Source organism: Trichogramma pretiosum, unplaced genomic scaffold, assembly GCF_000599845.2.
Source record: "Trichogramma pretiosum strain Unisexual culture from Peru unplaced genomic scaffold, Tpre_2.0 scaffold2, whole genome shotgun sequence".
NCBI lineage: Eukaryota > Metazoa > Arthropoda > Insecta > Hymenoptera > Trichogrammatidae > Trichogramma > Trichogramma pretiosum.
The window spans coordinates 1,740,613-1,760,215 of NW_019641687.1; the positions used below are offsets into that span (position 1 = coordinate 1,740,613).

Genomic DNA, 19,603 nt, shown 5'->3' on the forward strand with positions numbered 1-19,603 from the left:
CCCTAAAAGTAAACTCCGAGGCACACATAGCAGCAGCAGCATCGCGGCCGGCTTGGCCCTTTAAAAATTCTCAATATAGCTTAGGATATGGCGAGCACGGGCACGCAAGCATGCACACGTGAGTCTGTATATATAGCGTGTACTCAGTCACTCGCAGCACTGGCTCGGCTCACTCACTCGCGCGCACACACGTATACAGACACATGCGCGCACAGGAGAAGCGAGTGGGGAGAGGAGCAACTGCGCGAGGCAGCAACAGCAAAAGCAATTCAGAGCCGGCGTTTTGCTTCTTGCCGTCGTTGCGGAGCTCAACAGTCGACGCCTGGCCGCGGAACCGACTGTCTCGTCTGCTGCGTATATACACACAGAGCGACAAATAGTTTATACTCGAGCGCGCGTATATATTATTAAAACGAGTTGATTTATTTTTTTCGTACGATACGATACAATATATAGATAAATTCGAAAGCAAAGCCACGACGAGACACTCGACGTCCGTACATATAAGCTCGCCAAAATGCCAAATTTCACTCGGCTCTTGGAATAACAAGTTTGACAGGTCTAATTCAGCGCACACGCGTATTAAACACACGCACTGGCGGTACACAGTTGGCGCTCTGGCTGAATTCGTAGCAGCAGCAACAGCTTAATATACATATGTGAGCATGCGCGGCACCACTGCTTAGTCAGCCGATAATTATTGAGAGAAAAGCTGGCCCGTATACCGAGCTTTTTCCCTATCTAGCGGCAAATGCGAGCCGCGCGTCCGACAGTCGCGATCGAGACGCCCAATAGCCGGTTGTACGAAAAGCGCCAAATCTAGCGAGCTGACGTACATTGTACATAAATAATAAATAGCAAAGTTTTTGCGCGAGTGCAAAGGACGCGTGGCGTGGCGAGCGCGCCACCAGCAGCATATATATGACAGCTGTGTGCCAGGTGACAGCGAACGTCAAGTGAAGCCGAATCAAAACAAAAACAAAAGGCAAAAAACGAGGTCGATGACAAGCAGGCGCTCGCGTCTGGAAAATCTATTCGCTCCGAAGCTGCGAGGATAATTAGACTGAGAAAAGGCAGCGAGGTATAGCGGAAGCCCCCGTGTGCCATTGCCATGGCATCGCAGCAATTGCCGGCTGCCGCTGCTGATCTTGGTAATTACAATCGCGGCCACAACACCATGGGGAGTCTTCTTGGTTCTGCTCGTCTGCTCGGCATCGGCCACGATGAGAAAAATTGAACCCTCTCCCTGCACACCCCCGGAGTAGTTCGAAGGCGTATGATGTGCCGTGGTGCTTTACGACAGAGAGAGAGAAAGAAAGAAACCAGCCTCAGAGTCTGCTTCAGTTATCGTTGTTGTTGTTATTGTTGTTCGTTGACGGTGTTGTTGTTGTTTTGATTGGCGCAGTTGCAGTAGTTGCAGTTAGTGGCGGTGCGCGCGTGTGATATGCCGTGGATAAAGTGTCTGAGCAGCGGTAGCAGCAGTGGTGGTCGCAATGCCTCGGCGGCGGCCGCTTCTGCTGATCATCATGGATCCGCGAGCAACAACAAAACGTCGAGGGCCGCGAGTAAGAAACAGCTCAGCGTCAGTCAGCCGGTTCATCTGCTCGTCAAGGTGAGTTTCTCTCGCTACTTTAATATGCTATAACAGCGCCCGTGCTCGTTCGTCCGATCGCTTTTCGCAGCTGACCCCGTAACTCGTGTGTGCGCTCCCATTTAGTGCAGTCTGTTATTATTATTATTATTATTATTATTATTAAAATGTTGATGAACATTTTTTCACGCGCTCCTGTCTTTGATTGCGGCCTTGGGCTCGAGAAAACCACAACGAAATTAAGCGAAAAAATTACCTCGACGACGATCCAGACGAAAATGATTGAGCCGTGTACGCAGCCGACACCGACACACGTGCGTTAAACGAACAACGAGATAAGCAAAACAAAAAAAGAGTCGTGTGTTTATTACGCTCGTCGGTGGCGGTGTCTGTGCACGCGGTTGCTCAATCTCTCTCGGCGGACACATACACATACACACACACGCACACAATGTGCTCGCGTACAGCTGATGCATTATGATTGCAGGCGGTAGATCATTATACGCCGCGGCGATTCGTCCGCAATCGGATCGATTAATTTTTATTATTATGTATATAGGCAGCGGACTCTCGGCGCACGCGGCGTCATATATAATACGTAATATCAAAGATATTTATGTACATCGCGCGCGACCGACCAAGCGAGAGCGAGACCTGTTGCACGCGGCCGAGCAGTATGCTGCAGCTCTCTTCGTAATATAAAGCGCAAAAGGAGAAACGACGAGCGAATCGATTAATCCCACAGACTACGCGCGCTCGCTCTCTCTCTCTTTGCGTGTTATATCTACATCGGTATAAGATGGCAAAGGCTACCGATCGGACGACGACTATATAGCAGTATAAAAGGGCCATATAGCATTCATAATGTGTATACGCATGTAGGCTATGGGCTCGCTTTTTCGGGCGCATATATAAGCCACGCGTAGATAAAATACGTTCGAATATTATGTGTATACAGCCCAGACAAAACTTGATTTCGCGGAAACGAACGTGTGACTACAACACAACGTAATACGCTACACACATAGCTTCGGCGCAGAGGAGCCGAGAGAGCGAAAGATATTTATCGCTCCGATGTTAGATATGACAGGGCTGAATTAGCATATTTTTCAGCTTAATGTGTTAAAAATCGTCCTTTTTTCGCTCGATATTGCCGATAAATCAAGTCGCGCTCGCACGTAGGCGGGCAAATATTATATATATAACTGGACGCGAGCTCGCAATAATACCTATGCGATATCTTCTTTCTCGCCGAGATCCAATTACCTCGTCGCGTTGATGGATCTTTAGCGCGTTCGCGTACGTAGGCATATAATGTAATACATGGTCCGTTTGTTGCGGTGGCGCCTTTATCGCCACTGGCGCGAATAGACTTTTAGCTCGCGAACAAACAAACAAACACTGTCGAGTGTCTGCTTCGCGTCTGCTGCAGTGTAGTTTGTACTACAACGCGTGTGCGTCGCGCATGAAAATGCAATGAAAATGCGAAAAGAGCTCGAGTGCGGCACATTATTATGCTTGCGGGAGCCGCACACTCACGCCTATACATAAACTCGAACCCGAAGATCAGAAATAGTTGACCGAAATATCGTGCTTTGGAAATAGCCAATCATTACAAAAGTTCTTGCGTATACGAGAGCTTCGGTCGAGCACCAGCTGATCTAGAATGCAATTCTGCTCTCTATACGCGAGCTTATGGGCGATCTCCGCGCGCACAAAGCAAAATTCCAAGAAGATGACACAAACGTCTATATGAATTCCCGCGACTCGCGGCTCTCTTTACGACTCTGTGCCTGCCTGGCAGATGATATAAACCGGGAGGGGACAAAAAAAAAATGCGCGCTAGAGCAGAGCGCTTACATAAATCTTACACGGTTGCAATTAAGATGGGAAAAATAATGCGTGTAGTATAGTAACTAGCCTTGCTGCTTGCTCGAGCTGGCCATGTCCATGCGGAATTGCAATAAAACTCGCCGTGCACATGCTGCATCTAGTAATGCAACCCGAGAGCTGCTTTTCGTCTATAGAAAAAAAAAATAGATCGGGTCTATCGCAAAGCTCGTCGTCAAGGCAAGGGCGGAAAATAGGGGAATCCCGGGTTTAATCAAAGAGCCCCGTGCTTGTATAGCTACATCGACGTTGACTTGTTAATTCGCAAAAAGGGCGCGTGCGAAAGGAAATATAAATGTATATCATATATTTCACCTCCCGCGGAGCCGAGAGGGATACACATCCTATATAGCTGCGGCGCAGCTCTCGGGCGTAGCACGGCATAGGCCAAGTCGAATAAATTTCAAATGACGTTTTGCGTTTACGTGTACACACTGCAGGCGCGTAAGAGGGAATTCTCTCTTATATATACAGGCCGCGTTGTGGTGAATTGGTGTGCGTTGTTTGCTCAAACGCATGTTGATGCTTTCGCCTCTCTCATTGTGCGAACCCGAGCTTTTTTTCCCCGCTCTCATTTTTCGTCACTTGCATAATGTATAATATATATACGGACGCGCTCATCGCCGAGACTTTACGCATACATATAATACGAGGAGAGCTGCTGCGTACGTACACGACACAAACAAAAAGTTTAAACACGCTCAATATTTCAATTATCAATTTTACGAGCAGCTCGAGACTCGTTGCGTGCAGCATGCGTATGTGTGTGTGTATATAGGCCCGCATTATTATTATCCACGCTGTATCGTAAAATCTCACCGTAAATTTTCATTCGCATGTTGTATATATAAACGCGTCGGTATAATCGATGACACTCGTAAACGAACGAGACGACGAAAACTGCAGCCTACCGATGATTGACGCTAAACACGCTATTGGCTTAACGAGATTAGCCGTAACAACTGCAGCCGGCCAATTGTGCGCAGCGACCGGCCCCTGCAGTGCACAAGACTGACAACTGTAATAATGTTGACTAACTTTAGCGCGCATCGTGTCCTTGATCCGATTCGCGCCGCAGCAGCAGCAGCAGTGACAGAAACGGCGACGATCGTGCGCACCTCGACTCGCAATTGTGAACTTTCGGTGCCGAAAAATGCGCATGCTGTCTCTCACTGATCTCGTGGGGTTTCTCTTATTGTAACGACGACGACGACGGCGTCGAGGCGCAACAGCTTCGAGGAGGTTTCGTTGAACCAGTTGAGCGGCTTTCGCCTGACGCAGTGGTATTGTATACAGTAGTACGCCACGCGCGCCACGAGGCTCTCTCTCTGCGGGTAAACATCCATTTTAATTGAAGATGTGTGTTTTATTACGGGCGACAAGGTCGCGCACGCGGCTAGAGACACGATGATTGATTCGGTACAATTACGATCGTGATAACGCAATTATTTCATTGATTGTTTTTTTTTTCGAGTCAATATAGACACAAGTCGCCACGGTGTGGCTCGCCGCAGCGAATTATATTATATTTTGGAGCTTCAATTTACCTAGCACTCGAGAACGAACGATAAGAGCAGCTTTTGAATGATTTATCGCGGCGCCACTCGAAAATTTCTATTACTCACGCTCGCTCGAGCAGATCGTAAATATTGCACTACACATAATAATTCGAAACGCGAACAATCGAAATTTTTTTTAAAATCCAACTCGACTGAGAAACGACGCGCAGTGCGAATAATCGCAGTACGAGATCATTCGCTAGGCTCGGGCGTAATTTGCATATAATCCATTAGGCGAAAGATCTTAACGCCGAGTTGATCTCTGCGCTGCTCGACAAGTATCATTCATATATAAATTACGCAAAAAGTTTTCCAGCTCTGCATCTCGTATTTAGTATTTTCCAAGTTATGTAAGCTCCCTGGTACGTATGCATGTACGAGAGAAAGAGAGGCGAGTTCTTGATAAGATAAGTTTGTCGAATGACACATAGCGAGGTGTGTAGCGCTTGTCCGTTGCGGAGCTCGTCCCGCGTGCGTGCGAGAGCTCCGGACAGCGACGAGGCACCTTCGCATGTATTTATTTTATTTATGCATAGAAGAGCCTGCATTACGCTTGTACGTACGCCTGTATATAAGTTTTGCCGTCGAGCCGATAAATTGCTTTTTATTATTCAGCGAGGTGTGAATATGTATACACATACTCAGGTGCGAGCTGCTCTCTCTCTCTGCTCTCTGTCGCAGCCTTTCAAATTTCAAAATGACGCGAATCTTTTGAAATATTCTTCTTCTTCTTCCGGATGCGGGACGCCGACGCGACGACGACGACGACGGCTACGACTGTTTTTGTCAAAGGTGTCAGGTATACTCATACCACGCTATCGACACGGCCGCGCTCTTACACGGATATTAACGCGGCACAAATTTGCATATTAGATTTTTCCCCGCACGTACGGTAAATACTCGATTTCAGCCGGAGACAATAAATGTCGCGTAAAAAGTAAGTGCGCATTTGCATATGAAATTAAAGAAAAAGCCATTGGCAGCGTAGAGCTGCGAGAGTCGCAGGAAGCTCTCGAGTCGAGCGGACTGGGAATTTTCATTTCCGAACGCAGCTGCGGTTCGTTGCTGCACTTGGCGCGCTGCATACTTCGGACGCATCGATGAAATGCCACCGTTACATAGCTCTCTTGCGTCGTTGCTAGAGCTAGCTCGAGAGAGAGAGAGAGAGAGAGAGAGAGAGAGCAATCGCTCTCGAGCAATATCTATACGCGCGCCAAGCCGTGATAATTTGTTTCTCGAGCTGTCTAGTGTCGCTTTTAAAAGCCTCGCTCTAGCGCCCGGACTCGCTGGCCTTTATTACCGCTACGAGCTCGTTAAAATCTCGAAATTTATTACGCGCAATATTCCACGCTCGCGCCGATGCACGCTTCATCTGCACATCTATCCGCGAAATTGAATAAAAAAATAAATGATATTTCAAGAGCACCTATAAACGAGCGCGCGAAAATGCTCCAATTGCCGATCACGCACGACTTTTAGAGCGCAGCGCATCAGCTGCACGAGGCTATTTTCCGGCTGCGGCAAATGTACATTTAACGAACTCGATGACAAAATTCACTCACGCAACGATGACATTTTGCGGATTAGTCTGCCTCGGGATTATTCATCGGCGCGTTATAAGCCTCGACTAAGCCCACTCTATATTATTAAACGCATACTATATAACCGTACGTAAACGCGCATCTGCCCCTCGGAAGTCAAAAAGTCGAGCTTTGAATTTAATATCATATATTTACACTCGCCAACGAGGGATCGGTTAAGGAATAAAAAAAATAAAGAAGAAAAAGCGGGCGAGGGCGTTTAGTCGGGCGATCGCGTCTGCAATTGATATTTATATACACTTTTTGCCCGCTCGCAGCGACTGCCATTGACGAATCTTCTTCCCTCGTGTATGTACGCGCATGTGTGCGTGTGTGTGGAAGTGTGTACCTTTCCTCTTTGTTCATTTTTTTTGGCCTTGTTAGCTCGCAGTGCTTCCTCCACGCTTTATGATTTCCGATGATTGATTTTCTTTCCTTTTAATATTTACCTTTCGTCGGGCTCGCAAACACAGTCAAAAATTCCTTCCTTCCTAGCTGAGGGATTAAAAAGGAGTTACACGAGTTTTTCCTCGCGGCTATGTATATCTGCTCGACGCTTTGAATATCGATTTTGAAATTAAGTTAAAATTCGCAGTCGCGCGTGCATTGCTCGGGTTCACGCTCGTCCACGTGAGAAAACAAACTCTCGGGGCTTGAAAAATAAATTGAGCAAATATAGACTCGGATCGCCGCGAAGTATATGTCACGAAGAGAAAACATTTTTTCGGCGCATCTAGATGGGATCGGAAATTCGTCAGCATATAAAAGCAGGCAGCAGCAGAAAAGCAAAAAAAAGAGGAATAACCACCGACGCGTGTGTTTATCCGCGATCTCATGCGAATGTATCTATATGACATCAGAGCAAATACGCGCGCGAGTTATTTGGATTACTTACGCAAAGAGCCTTATATATTTTGGGCGAGCAGGGAAAATTGATGCTCTCGAATATAAGTACGAAAGATCCTCGAACGCAATTACTCGAGGCCCACGTAATAACAGAGTTGGGGGCACTACTTGTGGCGGTGGCGGCGAATTTCGGCGCTGGGAGAGATAAAATAATTACACGCGTGCCTCGCTTCAATTTGGTAGAGCTCGTATATATGAAAGCCCACGAGGATCGTGGAGGCTCGTACGCGTATATGAAAAAATTTAATATTTTCGGTCAGCTCGATGATGGATATTAGTTGATGACGATATTTAACGGGTCCACGCAGTGTCCAGCCGCGCGTCGTGTGCACGTCGCTCGATATCCTCTCTCTCGTACTCTGTCGCAGCACGAGACGATTTTTTATAATTACACGCCATACACGCGCACGTGAACTTATCATTAGGCTGATAATGATATTTCACACTTATTTTGGCATTTAGCGCGCGCAGTTGCGGGCGAAAGGCACATGGCGACGCGCGTCATCTGGCCTACATAATAATATAATACGAAGCATTATAATAATAGCTCGGAGCCGCCGCCACCACCACAGGCGTTGCCACTGCCACCCCTAATTAGAAAAGTTTTTAGCTGCTCTCACTCGAGCTTGCGCACGATCCGTCTCATTATGTAAAAAAATTAAAAACTGTCCGTGTGCGCGCGCCTGCAAAGTTTCCTCGACTGTATCAAGAGCTTCCGCGGGATTTCTGTAATTTTATGCTCGAGCAGCACTGCAGTAGCACTGCACCGTTGTACTGTTTTGCGCTGCAGCTGTCCACTTGTAAAGCCGCGGTGGCGGTAAAATGAGGCATGTAACAATAATCCGATAAACCAATCAAAAATGAATTTAATGCAGCTTTACGCGAACGCAGCGTACAGCGCTGCAGCGCGCAGGTCGGCTATAGTTAGCTCTCTTTCCATCGACGTTATAAAATCGACGCTCGGAGTGGCTTCTGGACTTAATGCGCGGGGGGAGCACTTGGCTATACACACCGTCTAAAAAACTAGCGTACCAGCGTTAATTGACGCTGCTAATGCGGCTACACGCTTGTTTCGCTGCGGCTCTCGGGCAGAAACGCGCATGTAGGTGTGTACCGCGCGAGCGTATCGCAGGCTCGTTTTTCAGCCATTTGAAAATCAATATTATAAAGTGCATACTACTCGCCGCGGTCGAATCCGGAAAATTTCGAAATCACATAATAAATACACGCAGACCGAGCGGATGAAATATATAGATATCATAGCGAAGCACTTTCCAAATACTTAGTTGCAATTATCGCTGATTGCAAAGCACATATATACAATAATTGCCGCGCAGCTGCAGCAGCAGCAGCAGCAGCTTCGAGCCACACAGCTCATTTATTATGTTATCCAACGACGTATACGTGCGATTTGCTAATACATCTGCAACACACGCCTTTCTATTTGCTAAACGTTCAAATTATATACAGACGTCTCGCGCGTCTCCTCCAAAGTAATAACTGTCTTTATTTCTTCCGAATTTTCCCGTGCTTTTTTCGATCCTTCCATCATCTATACGAGGAGCGCGTTAAATCGTTGCAATAAAAAAGTTTTTTCTCTGTCTCCCCCGTCCGCCGCCGCAGACGCCTCGACCTTTGGCAAACGAACGAGTCGCTGTACACAGCTGCCGCCACAGAGAGAGAAAAAATTTTCACGTCGAACTAAATTCATTACTATCGTCGGCTCGGTTATTTTTAAACCTCGTGTGCGCGAGTTTACTTATTATTATTATTCTTTTTTTGTCATACAAATGATTTTGTCAGCGAGTCGAAGAGCGATCGTTATATCTATATAACGCAATATACGTGTTTTGAGTAATTTCAGTCGGTGGCGCACAATAGCCGAGGCGCACTTAACTCCCGAGGCGCATTATCCAGCGTGAAATTCGCGTCTCTTTCTCTCTCGTCTCTCTCTCTACTACTCTCAGGCTCGTGCGGCGCAAGTTGGCCGAAACTTCAATACAAAGTTATTTTGTACGGGACTAGGTGATGCTGCAAGCGGCAGCCTAAATGCGCTCATCCGTGGTATATATATAGAGAAGATGTGGCGCGCAGGAAAAACTCGGAAACTCAGTTCCGTAACTATATCGGGCGAGTTTGAGGAAGAAAGAGAGAGAGACTTTGACTGGCACTTTTGATCGTGGTTTTTCGGCTTGCCTATACTAGCACTGCCCGGGCTACAATATAACTTTTTCTATGGGCTGCACATTTTATCTTCCGGCTCGCATCTCTTCCATGCCGTGTGTGTACACAAAAGCTCGTTGTCATTAGGCTCTCTTTTTTTTTCCTCGTAGGGATCTCCCCCGGGGACGTTTATGCTCGCTATTGTCATATATATATAATAATTCCTGTAGGTTTTTAGAAGAAAATATTTCCGGCTCTTGCAGGCGAGCGTCCAATGTCATTTTTTAGTTCCTATTTTCGTGAGAGGCGGCCGCACACGCGCTCCCGCGATCTTAGTTGGCCATTTCTCGACTCATCTTCCAGGATCTAATTAAACGCGTGCCTTCACGCTAGATCTGCGCGTGTGGCATGTCAGAAAGTGTACGCGGCGCGACTTTCGGCGAAGCCAAGCGTGGCTTAAGCTCGCGTAGGCAAGTTACGCTGCAATTGAAAATAGATGCGCTATAGCTCGGAAGCGCGCGGATTCTGATAATAATAGTGCGTGTGCGTCGCGTAGCTGCTTACGCTGCCGTACGGTAAACGCGCTGCTGCTTGTGCAGTGCGTCTGAAACTGGAATATAATATCGTGACGCGCGGGCGGCGCTCGAGCTCCGACTCGACTCGCTGCGGGTGCTTGGCGCCAAGAGGACGTCGCTTCTTTGCTCTTGAAAAGCTTTTGCATGTTGTGAGCGTGTGTGTGTGTGTGTGTATACGCACACGCAGACACACGTGAAACTACCGTGGCAGTCGAGCTCGTCTGTGTTTTTATACGTACGCACTCGAGCCGGCAAGCTTATACGTACGGGGGCTCGAGCGCTATATACCATCACATACACGACGCGACCAAGACGTAAAAAGAAATTAAATATTTTATTACGCTGTATTTTGGAATATATTTTCGGCGTTAGATTATGAGTGGCTTTGAGGCACGGGGCGAATTTTTATGGCCCCAGCCCGTATCGTATAAGTATATAAGGCCTCGTGATTCCAGCTGACTTATATACTCGAGCCAGTGCATTAAAATCTCATTTTTATAGATTCCTGAGCCAATCTCCACTGTCTGCTTGTGTGTGTTTTGCATATCGTCATTGAGTAATAATGACATAAAAACTGTAATTTTATGTACCTGCGAATAAATCAGCGACGATAAATAGGTGTTTTTCGCATTATTAAATATTTATTATTGGCGCGTACATACACTCTGAGTAATTCGTTACGAAGCGTGAGAAAGACGTTCCCATACTATACGTAGCATTAGCTAAATAGCGCGACTTTAAACCTATTCCTATTTTGCAAAGTTTTCTACATATTTGTTGCTCCTCTTTTTCTCGAACGACAAAAGGAGCAGCTCTTGCACTATATCGGCGTTTCTCACGTGCGTTTGGCTTACTCGAGAGCGACTCGCTAATCTTCCTAATGCTATGCGACCTCGCGAATTTCTCGAGTAAATCCGCACTCGCGCGTATCGTCACTCGTCGTGTAACTACTACACGCACAAGAATGTATAATATAAAAGTCGTAAAAATCTTTTCGAGTTCGAAGAAGAAACGAGCCTAGGATTTTTCCATCCGTCCAATCGGAACGTGCTAAGTGAAATAACGTGTCACTTATTGGATATTTGTGTATCAGCGAATGTCGCATTTTCTCACGCCCGCGACTCCATCGATTTTTTCGAATGAAAAACATCAAAAAACGATATTTTCTACGACTCGACTCGATGGCGGTGTAATTTATTAAAAAATTTCCGTGCCCGTGAATGATGAAAGAAAGAAAGAAAAAAACACGAAAACGTACGAATGATCTCCTTCACCTCTGGAATTCACCCTTTTATTGCCAGAGAAAGAGAGCGAGAGCAAAGAAAAATAGAATTGCCTTAGAGGTACGAGTGTAGAGGCACTCTCTTACTCCGACGCGCCTGCCAACTTCACGAAACGCAGAAAGTCACTCGAGAGTAGCTTAAAGTGTAGTACATACACCCGTATAGCATAGGTATGTACGCGGGCGTGTGCTGCGAGCCGCGAGACAAGTGGAAATCGCGAACAGTTTTTTGCCCCGAGGTTGCGGGTGAAAAAAAAGGGCAAAAACCAAGACGACCTGGAAGGGGGGGAGAGAAGAAAAAAATTGCACCAAAGAGTGATTTACGATCGCGCTTATACTTACAGTGAGCAGCAACGATCGGCTAAATTGGTCGGCAAAAATCTTCGTGCGTGCGCAAATTGTTGCATGAAATTTTCAATATCCGAGCGAGAGGCCTGACGCGCTCGTCGGGCTTAAAAGCTTCTCGCGGCCCCCGAGAACGACGAGACGATTATTATTGATGAGAATGAATTTTAAAGAAATATACTTGGACGCGCATCATCGCTCCTCGGATGATTTATATTAGCGGGAATATATAATTTCATCCCGAAATTATCCGCGCGCAGCGCAGCTCCAAGTCCTTGATATAGAAATTCCAATATACTTTCACAATTTTTGTAATCCTTTCGAGTCATCGTCGCGCTACACGAAAGTGCAAATAATCGAAGCTGTTGCTGTCGCTGCTCGTTCGTCGGTAGCGATTCGAATTATCTCTTGCTGCAGTGTCGAGATTTCGCGCGCGAACAAGCGAGCTCGTTTGCGTGTTATAGTGCTCAGCAAAAAAAAAATATCCAGCTAACGTAGGCGCGCGTAACTCAGCTTGGCGCGTCGGATTCGAAGGTCCCCGGCGGTCGTCTATCGACGCGCATGTATAATATACTGCGAAGCTTATAGCTGAGCGGTCACGCGTATATGGAAATCGATTCTCCGGCCAACGCACATCTGTTCATCTCGCGTCGACAAAAGACTTTTCCGATGCTCGACATTTTTTTCCTTCTTCGTTTTTTTTTTGTTGTTGCTATTTTTATCGACGTAAATCGTGACATTTTATGAGGGTTTTTTCTCGACTCGCGCCTATACACGAAGGTTACGTCAACTTTTTGCCTCGTGTGTATATTGTGTGCTTCGCGTCGCCCATAATACACACACTTGGCCACCTGTGTGCGGCTTGATGTGTGTCTTTCTCTCTCTCACGACGCGAACAATGTGCCTGGTGTGTGTCACAATTTCATCGATTAGCATTCGAGAGATAGGCTCGGAAATTAACATACAAATGACGTTGTCTTTTTTTACATCGCATAATTGCCTCTACGCCCGAGCGTGTGGCCGAACTAACGCGATAAAAATGAGCCACAAACTGTCGCTGGCACGAAAGCACGTATTATACAGCAAACTTATGTATAATAAATACATAAGATATAAGGCTAGCTGTTGCAGCTTAAACGACGCGGTAGATTAACGCCAGCCGTCAATCGAAAAGTCGAAAATCGTCTGGCTTCCGGTATTACACGTGTATACCAACGAATTCAATCGAAGCAAACATCGAGTACGCTATGTTACACTATACAAGCAAATAAAATAATAAACAGGTAGGATAATGCACGAAACAGCTCGCGGTAGTCGTCTGGATAATACTTTTTTGCCTCGTAATCGTGTTATGATCTTAAATACGTGCGTCTTGATAGCGTCGTTATAAGGCACGTCTCTGCACGCAGATGAGGAGCTTCCATACAGCTTAAGAGTTTGCACACATAGGCACACACACGTATGTGTGTGCAATCTCGCGCTCGGATCGTTAATGATTAAGTGTCCCATTGTGATAAAGAGGCGTTGTTATGGTACAAATTGCGGGCCGTACGTGTGTAGCACGTAGCATATAGCTACGTATGTATATAGCATAAATACTCGCGCGCACGCAAAACAGCCTCGTCGAGGTGTGATTTTGAGCTATACATGCCCAGGCGCGCTATATATGCCACAAACATATCCCATACACTAGGCACACACACACACACACACACACATACAGATGCCTGGCTGAGTTTGATAGATACGATGCAGTTGATGCAGCTCCGCGTATTATGGTCGGCTATACGTGTATATACCGAGCGTGAAAAATGGTTCATTCGCATAAACGCGTGCAAGCGCTCGGCGCTCAAATTAATTATATGCGCGGCTATGATTTATTTTCGGATTGTTGCTCGGGCATTTTCAATTTGATACAGCCGGTATGTATACGCGACTGCATTTATGCGCGCCCGCCACATATCAGTATATAATATAATATGGACTCGAGAATTTATACAAGTCGCTTATGCGCCACATAACAAACACGCGGACACCTTGAAAAATCGTCCCTCGGGAAAGTCGCGCGCCGATTTTTCGTCCTTCTATATATCTCTCGTTGAGCATGTATATGTACGGGGGGCCAAGCGCATATATATATATAACACATGTGGTGATCGACTTTGTCGCTGTCGACGTCCTCGGAGCTACTCCAACGTATCATGGGTGGTGCTGTCTCTCTGCATACACTACGTATGTGTATACCGCTACCGTACATACATGTATAACAATGCCCATAAAGAAGCCTCAGATCGCGTCGACTTTTGACTATTGTAAAACGAGATTGCGATCGCTTGCTCGGCTTGTTGTCGTCGCGATCGACCTACTTGTATACGTTCCTGTCTTGTTGTCCCCGCATGATGCTTAGCTAATGACGATTTCTTCCTGCGGGTGGAGTTTATAACTCGTCGTCACGTCGCCGCGATCTCTGTTTTCTCCTCGTGATATATAATTTTTTTCCTTTTGACCATCGATACGTGACTGTTGTTGTTGTTGTTGTTGTTGATGTTGTGCTGCTGTTGTCCGGATTACGTCGATGGCCTCCTAGCTTCATTGATTCGCCTCTCATACATATGAATCTTCGACAAAGGATACAGTAAAGAAGAAGAAAAAAACAGGAGGCAGCCACAAGCGTCATTATAATTTAAATAATCGCGTGTATGCCGCGGTTTCTTAAAGTGTTAATGTAACGGATGGCTCGTTAATTGTCGGCCCGACATCAGAGAGACGTTGAAAGGGGCACGCGCGGACATGTGTATTTTACTCAACTTTATGAGGCTTTCTGCCAGGTACTACACATAATGCCGAGCGAATATAGGCTCTGATTGCATCAGCTGCAGAATATTTCGGGTGAATCACTCGCGACGTATTAATGCGAGCTGGCCGCCTTATAACAAATGAACATTTCTCAATTAAAAGTACATTCTTGAGCTGCTGTCGCCGCTACGATGAACGTTTCTTTTTATATGCGAAGCTTTAACGGCGCAGTTGAGGAATTGACTACTGAACGCAAGCAATTTTCTTCAGCGCCTTTTAACTCTCCCTCTCTTCCTATAATTATAATAATTTCTGTATTAATGCGCATCAACTTTTGCCGCTGCTGTTTTTTCAAGTTTATAAATATGCAAAGTCAGTTTTAGTATGCGCTTCGTCGACGCTGGTTTTATAACGTAAACCGATCTACGGGCAATTTGAGGTGAAAGAGGCCGAAAAAAAAAAATTCCGGAGGGGATATTACATTACCTTGTAGCCGCCTTCCCAGAAGATGAACCCGCTCGGAAAGAGAGAAGAAGGCAAAAAGAACGAGGCAGGAGATAAAAAAGTTTTACCCCGAGCAACAAAGGTTTTTTTTGGCGACACTCGAGATTTTCTCGTCACCCAACGGGCACAGGGATTTCGTTGTTTTGCCTGCGCGCGACTTATAAACTTAGCTGCGAATTGTGCCCGCGCGCCTCGCGTTTCGTTTTCAACTCCTTCGCTAATTATTTCGCTTATATAAGAGCTGTGTGGTACACGTATCTGATCGGGCGTCCTTTTTTATTTGCGTATACGTATACGCGAGTCGTAAAAAGCGTCGACGGGGGCCTGTACTTGTACACTCGAGTTTGAGAAAATAAAGACGCTCGATTCAGGCCTCCTTGGCAGACGCGGCAGCACGCGACGCTCGGCATGAATGAGCCGTAAATCAATCCAGTCAATAGAGCGATGATAGCGAGTCGCGCGCGCGCCTGGATCGGTATCGCAGCCACGACTCGAGATTGTACAAACGGCATCTGTGCTGCTGCTGCTGTTAGTGTATGTGCTATCGTCTCGCTATTCTGCTCGAGATCAATCATTGTTTCTGCTCGATTCAGGCAGTTATCGCGTCTATATACACGTGTACGCGTAACAATGTATTTCCCACGCAATTGCGGCGCAAGGAGGTAGCTGCTGTACGAGCTCCACGTGTGTAATGTATAAGGCTCGGCGGCCGATATGGGATTAACATTTTTGAGCTGTCTGTCTCGAGCGAGCGAGGCAATGTGCAGCAGCAGCAGCAGCAGCCGCGGTGGCTCGAGCGCGAATAATCGCTCGCTAAGGACGTCTCGCAATATACGTTCACTTTTTTCCACTCCTTGACGTACTGCACTGCGTCTGGGCTTCTGCTGCATAAACATACACATACACACACACACACACACACACACACACAAGAGAGTGAACGAGCTGCAGCGCACAGAATCGAATTTCCTTACGCGTACTTACGGCGATTAAATGAGTGCAAATGGGTTATGGGCTCCGGCCTACGTTTATTGCTCCATTCTTTGATTGGCTGTCGACGACGTTTATATAAAGCGAGCCTGGGCTCTCTTTCGTTGCACAATCCAAAAATAATATTGCTCGCGAGAAACCACACACGAAGCCGTACTGCTCGTGCTTGTATACGCGCTACTCGAGAGCAGCAGCTTTTAACAATAAACCTTCGTGCGGCCGACTGCGTGCCCGTATAATATCTGCGCTCTTTTCGCGCGAGATGCGAGAATTATTTTACTACTACTACTACTACTAGGCCACGAGCGCGCGCCGAGTGCCGAAAAGGTTTTATGCGCTGCTAAAGTAAATCCGCACTTTGAAATCATAACAAGCTCGCGTTCGCGAGAAACGAGTGCAGTGCAAGCTCTCTCTCTCAGCAATACTCTATTTTCACACCGCGTGTATCACTGTGCACTGCGAATGCATGAGCTGTAAAGATCAAGAGCTGCGAACGAAAAATTTCTGAAAAACTTTTCCATTTTTCGTCACGCAACGAGCCAGTTATATTATTCTAGTTTCGCGAGAGCCTTGCGTACATACCGGGAAAAGTGACTTTTATGGGTGAGTCAGTAAAATGTGCCGGAGTGAGGCTATATATACGTGTATTTGCTCGTTGTCGATGCCCCATTGTTTCGAGCATCCGGAGACTCGTCTTCGATTATTGCCTTTTCGCGCTTGTGTTCCTTGAAAAACTGCCGGCAAAGACGACGACGCAGACTGCTCCTTTCTGACGACGTGTCAAATAAATATGCATGAAATATCGATATGGCATAAAGCAAATTAAGCGACTTTTCGTTTTGTACCGACGATAATCCGTCACACGTGTGTACTTGTGCCCCGAAGAAAAGACACAATACGGCTTTTGACGCGTAAAATAAAAGAATACAAATAGTCGCTTAAATTTTTGAATTGTCCAGTAATTTTGTTAATACAATTTCGCTGTAGCAACGTCTTAAGTGCGTATTATATCGACGCCTCCTAAGAGTTAGATGCAAGTTCACAGAACAGAGCAGCTCAATGCCAGTTCAATTTCTATTCAGCACAATATTAATTCAGCGTTCGGTTCAGCAAGATGATACCTTGGCGCCGCATGTTATAAAAATAAGATAAATCAAAGCTCCGCTAAAAATGTCATTAAACTGCATACGCAATAAACCTCGAGGAGTTAAATTCGACTCTTTCAAGAATTGATTGCGCGAGAACTCGTCAAACAAGGCTTAAACATAAATACAATTTTGTACGTTACAGGTACCTTGCTTTGTGTACATAGTGTGCACAAAAACTCCTTTTAGCCCATTGCTGGTGTAATAATTATTTTATCAGTCCAAAATACGTTAGAAAAACTTGGGTTGATCCGTGAAGAATACAAAGGCCACTGTAGACCCCTTGGTTCTTCAACTAACTCGTGTACTGCACGCAATCATAATGCACATTGGTGTGATCATAATCGTATAATCGCGCGTTTCTGTGTTGTTATTATAATATACACGAATCGTCTGTGAATCACCGCGGACGGAGGTAATGGCGTCGAGATACTATATTTTCTACCTCGTTATATCGTTTCTCTCTTTCTCTTTTCTTCTCTATATAAAATTACATTCGCAGCTCTCTGTCTCTCGCGAGTAAGTACGCGCGAGTGCGATGCTATTAATGTCGTGAAAAAAGCGACGGGTTTTTCATTGTTCTCACTGGGCGAAATAGCCGCGTGCATTGCAGCCACGGTCAATATATATCTCGGCGAAGATCTCGAACGTGTAAAAGTGTATTAATGTCTCAATCGGAGCGAAACGGACAGGATAATTTTCCAGGCTCTCTCTCGCGATCTCGGCAAAAAGTCTCAATCTGTAAACACAGTGCTTATAAGGACGTTACAGGCCGCCTCCACCTCGTCTGCCGAGACTGCTTCCCGGAAAAAAGGGTAAAATGGAAGAAACGATGTAAAAATACAAGGCACGCTGCTGGGCGATATCCTTGGCCATCTTATCTTCGTGCGCCACGAGCGGGTGGAGGGGTCGAGAAAACGAGCAAGAGCAGAGTCCAGAGCAGCAGCAGCAGCAGCAGCAACAGCAGCCGCAGAAGGAAAATATATATATAAATCAGCTGATCGCGATCTATCGGTAGCGTATGTGAACGGCGATCGGATCGATAAACTACACGCGCACATGGTACCGAACTACATAGCATGGGCGAGGAAGAGCCAGCAGCTCCCGAGGCATCTAAATTGCTTGACGAGCTAATCGCGGCTTGTTATCGAAAAAATTTTTTTCCTCTCTCTCTCGCTCTGTTTACACGGCGGAAAATGCATTATCTAAATGATGCGCCCAAGCCGCAATAAGGCATTATTGAAAGCTCATGATAATTGTCCTTTCTTTTGTGCAACTTTATAATGGGTATGGAGGCACGTGCGAGCATACACGCGAGAAAAATAAAAAGAGAAAGAGAAAAACGGAAACATTTACACCTCGACAAAAGACTCGAACTGCAGCACATCCGCGTGTGCGTACGTTCCCATAAAGCTGCAGATCGAGCCACAGTCATGTATATTATGGGGCTGCAGAGAGAGAGAGAGAGAGCAGCACCTTGCGAACGCGTGTACATTTAATACGCAGCAAGCTGCTGGTATTTTGTGGTTTTTACAAGCCAACCACTGCTTATACGCGAGCTACTATAAAGAGGAAAGAAAAAGGAGGAAGACGAGGAAAGAGAAAAAAAAGGACTCGAGGCGCGAGCAAAGAGCAGATAGCATAAAGTGTATTTTCAAAGCTTCAACGTTGCTTATGTGTTATATATGCTGCAGCGTGTAGCACATATTATAGCCGGCCCGTTAAATATACTTTTCTCCATGGGTAGTAAAACCCTGATACTCATCTCTTTTCTTATAATGCCATACACACACACACACAGAGTCCGGTATAAATAATAAGAGAACATTTCTCGTTTGTCGCCCGAGCTTGGACTGTAATAAAATCATTGAATTAACTCTCTCTCTCTTTCTCTCTCTCTCGCTCTTTGAAGCTGTGCAGCAGCTCCATGGCTCCTCTCGAACAATACCGCGTGATCTATGATTTTTGCTTCGGGATAATTCCCCTTTTTGTAATTGATGATAAGAGATCCTATCGATGGGTGGAGTAGCCATCGGCCGATCTCGTGAGCGGCAGCAGCAGCAGCTGCATATTCGAGTCTGCGGCTCGGCCAAGAATGACGCGCCGTGTCAACGTACCTCTTGGGAGCCGTCGCGTACACGGTGTACATCGTTTAACTGAAAATCACCAACCGCAAAAATACCGAGCGCGAAACGTTTACGTTTTTTTCTGTCCTGTCGGGGGGGGAGGGGAAATAATTTCGGTGTGGTTACGGCCGGAGCTTCGGTAAAGCTTCGG

At 46.2% G+C, this 19,603-nt stretch overlaps 1 protein-coding gene across 6 annotated transcripts in view; it reads left to right on the forward strand.

The window, feature by feature from the left end:
• The first annotated feature begins 345 nt into the window (after nucleotides 1-345).
• Nucleotides 346-19,603, forward strand: part of LOC106654995 (tensin-1) — a 100,239-nt gene continuing 80,981 nt past the window's right edge. For all 6 annotated transcript variants that reach the window (XM_023461393.1, XM_023461395.1, XM_023461397.1 and 3 more), the window contains exon 1: nucleotides 346-1,612. In XM_023461393.1, the coding sequence (XP_023317161.1) occupies nucleotides 1,445-1,612 (168 nt within the window). In that variant the 5' untranslated portion in view covers nucleotides 346-1,444. The remainder of the gene's footprint in view (nucleotides 1,613-19,603) is intronic.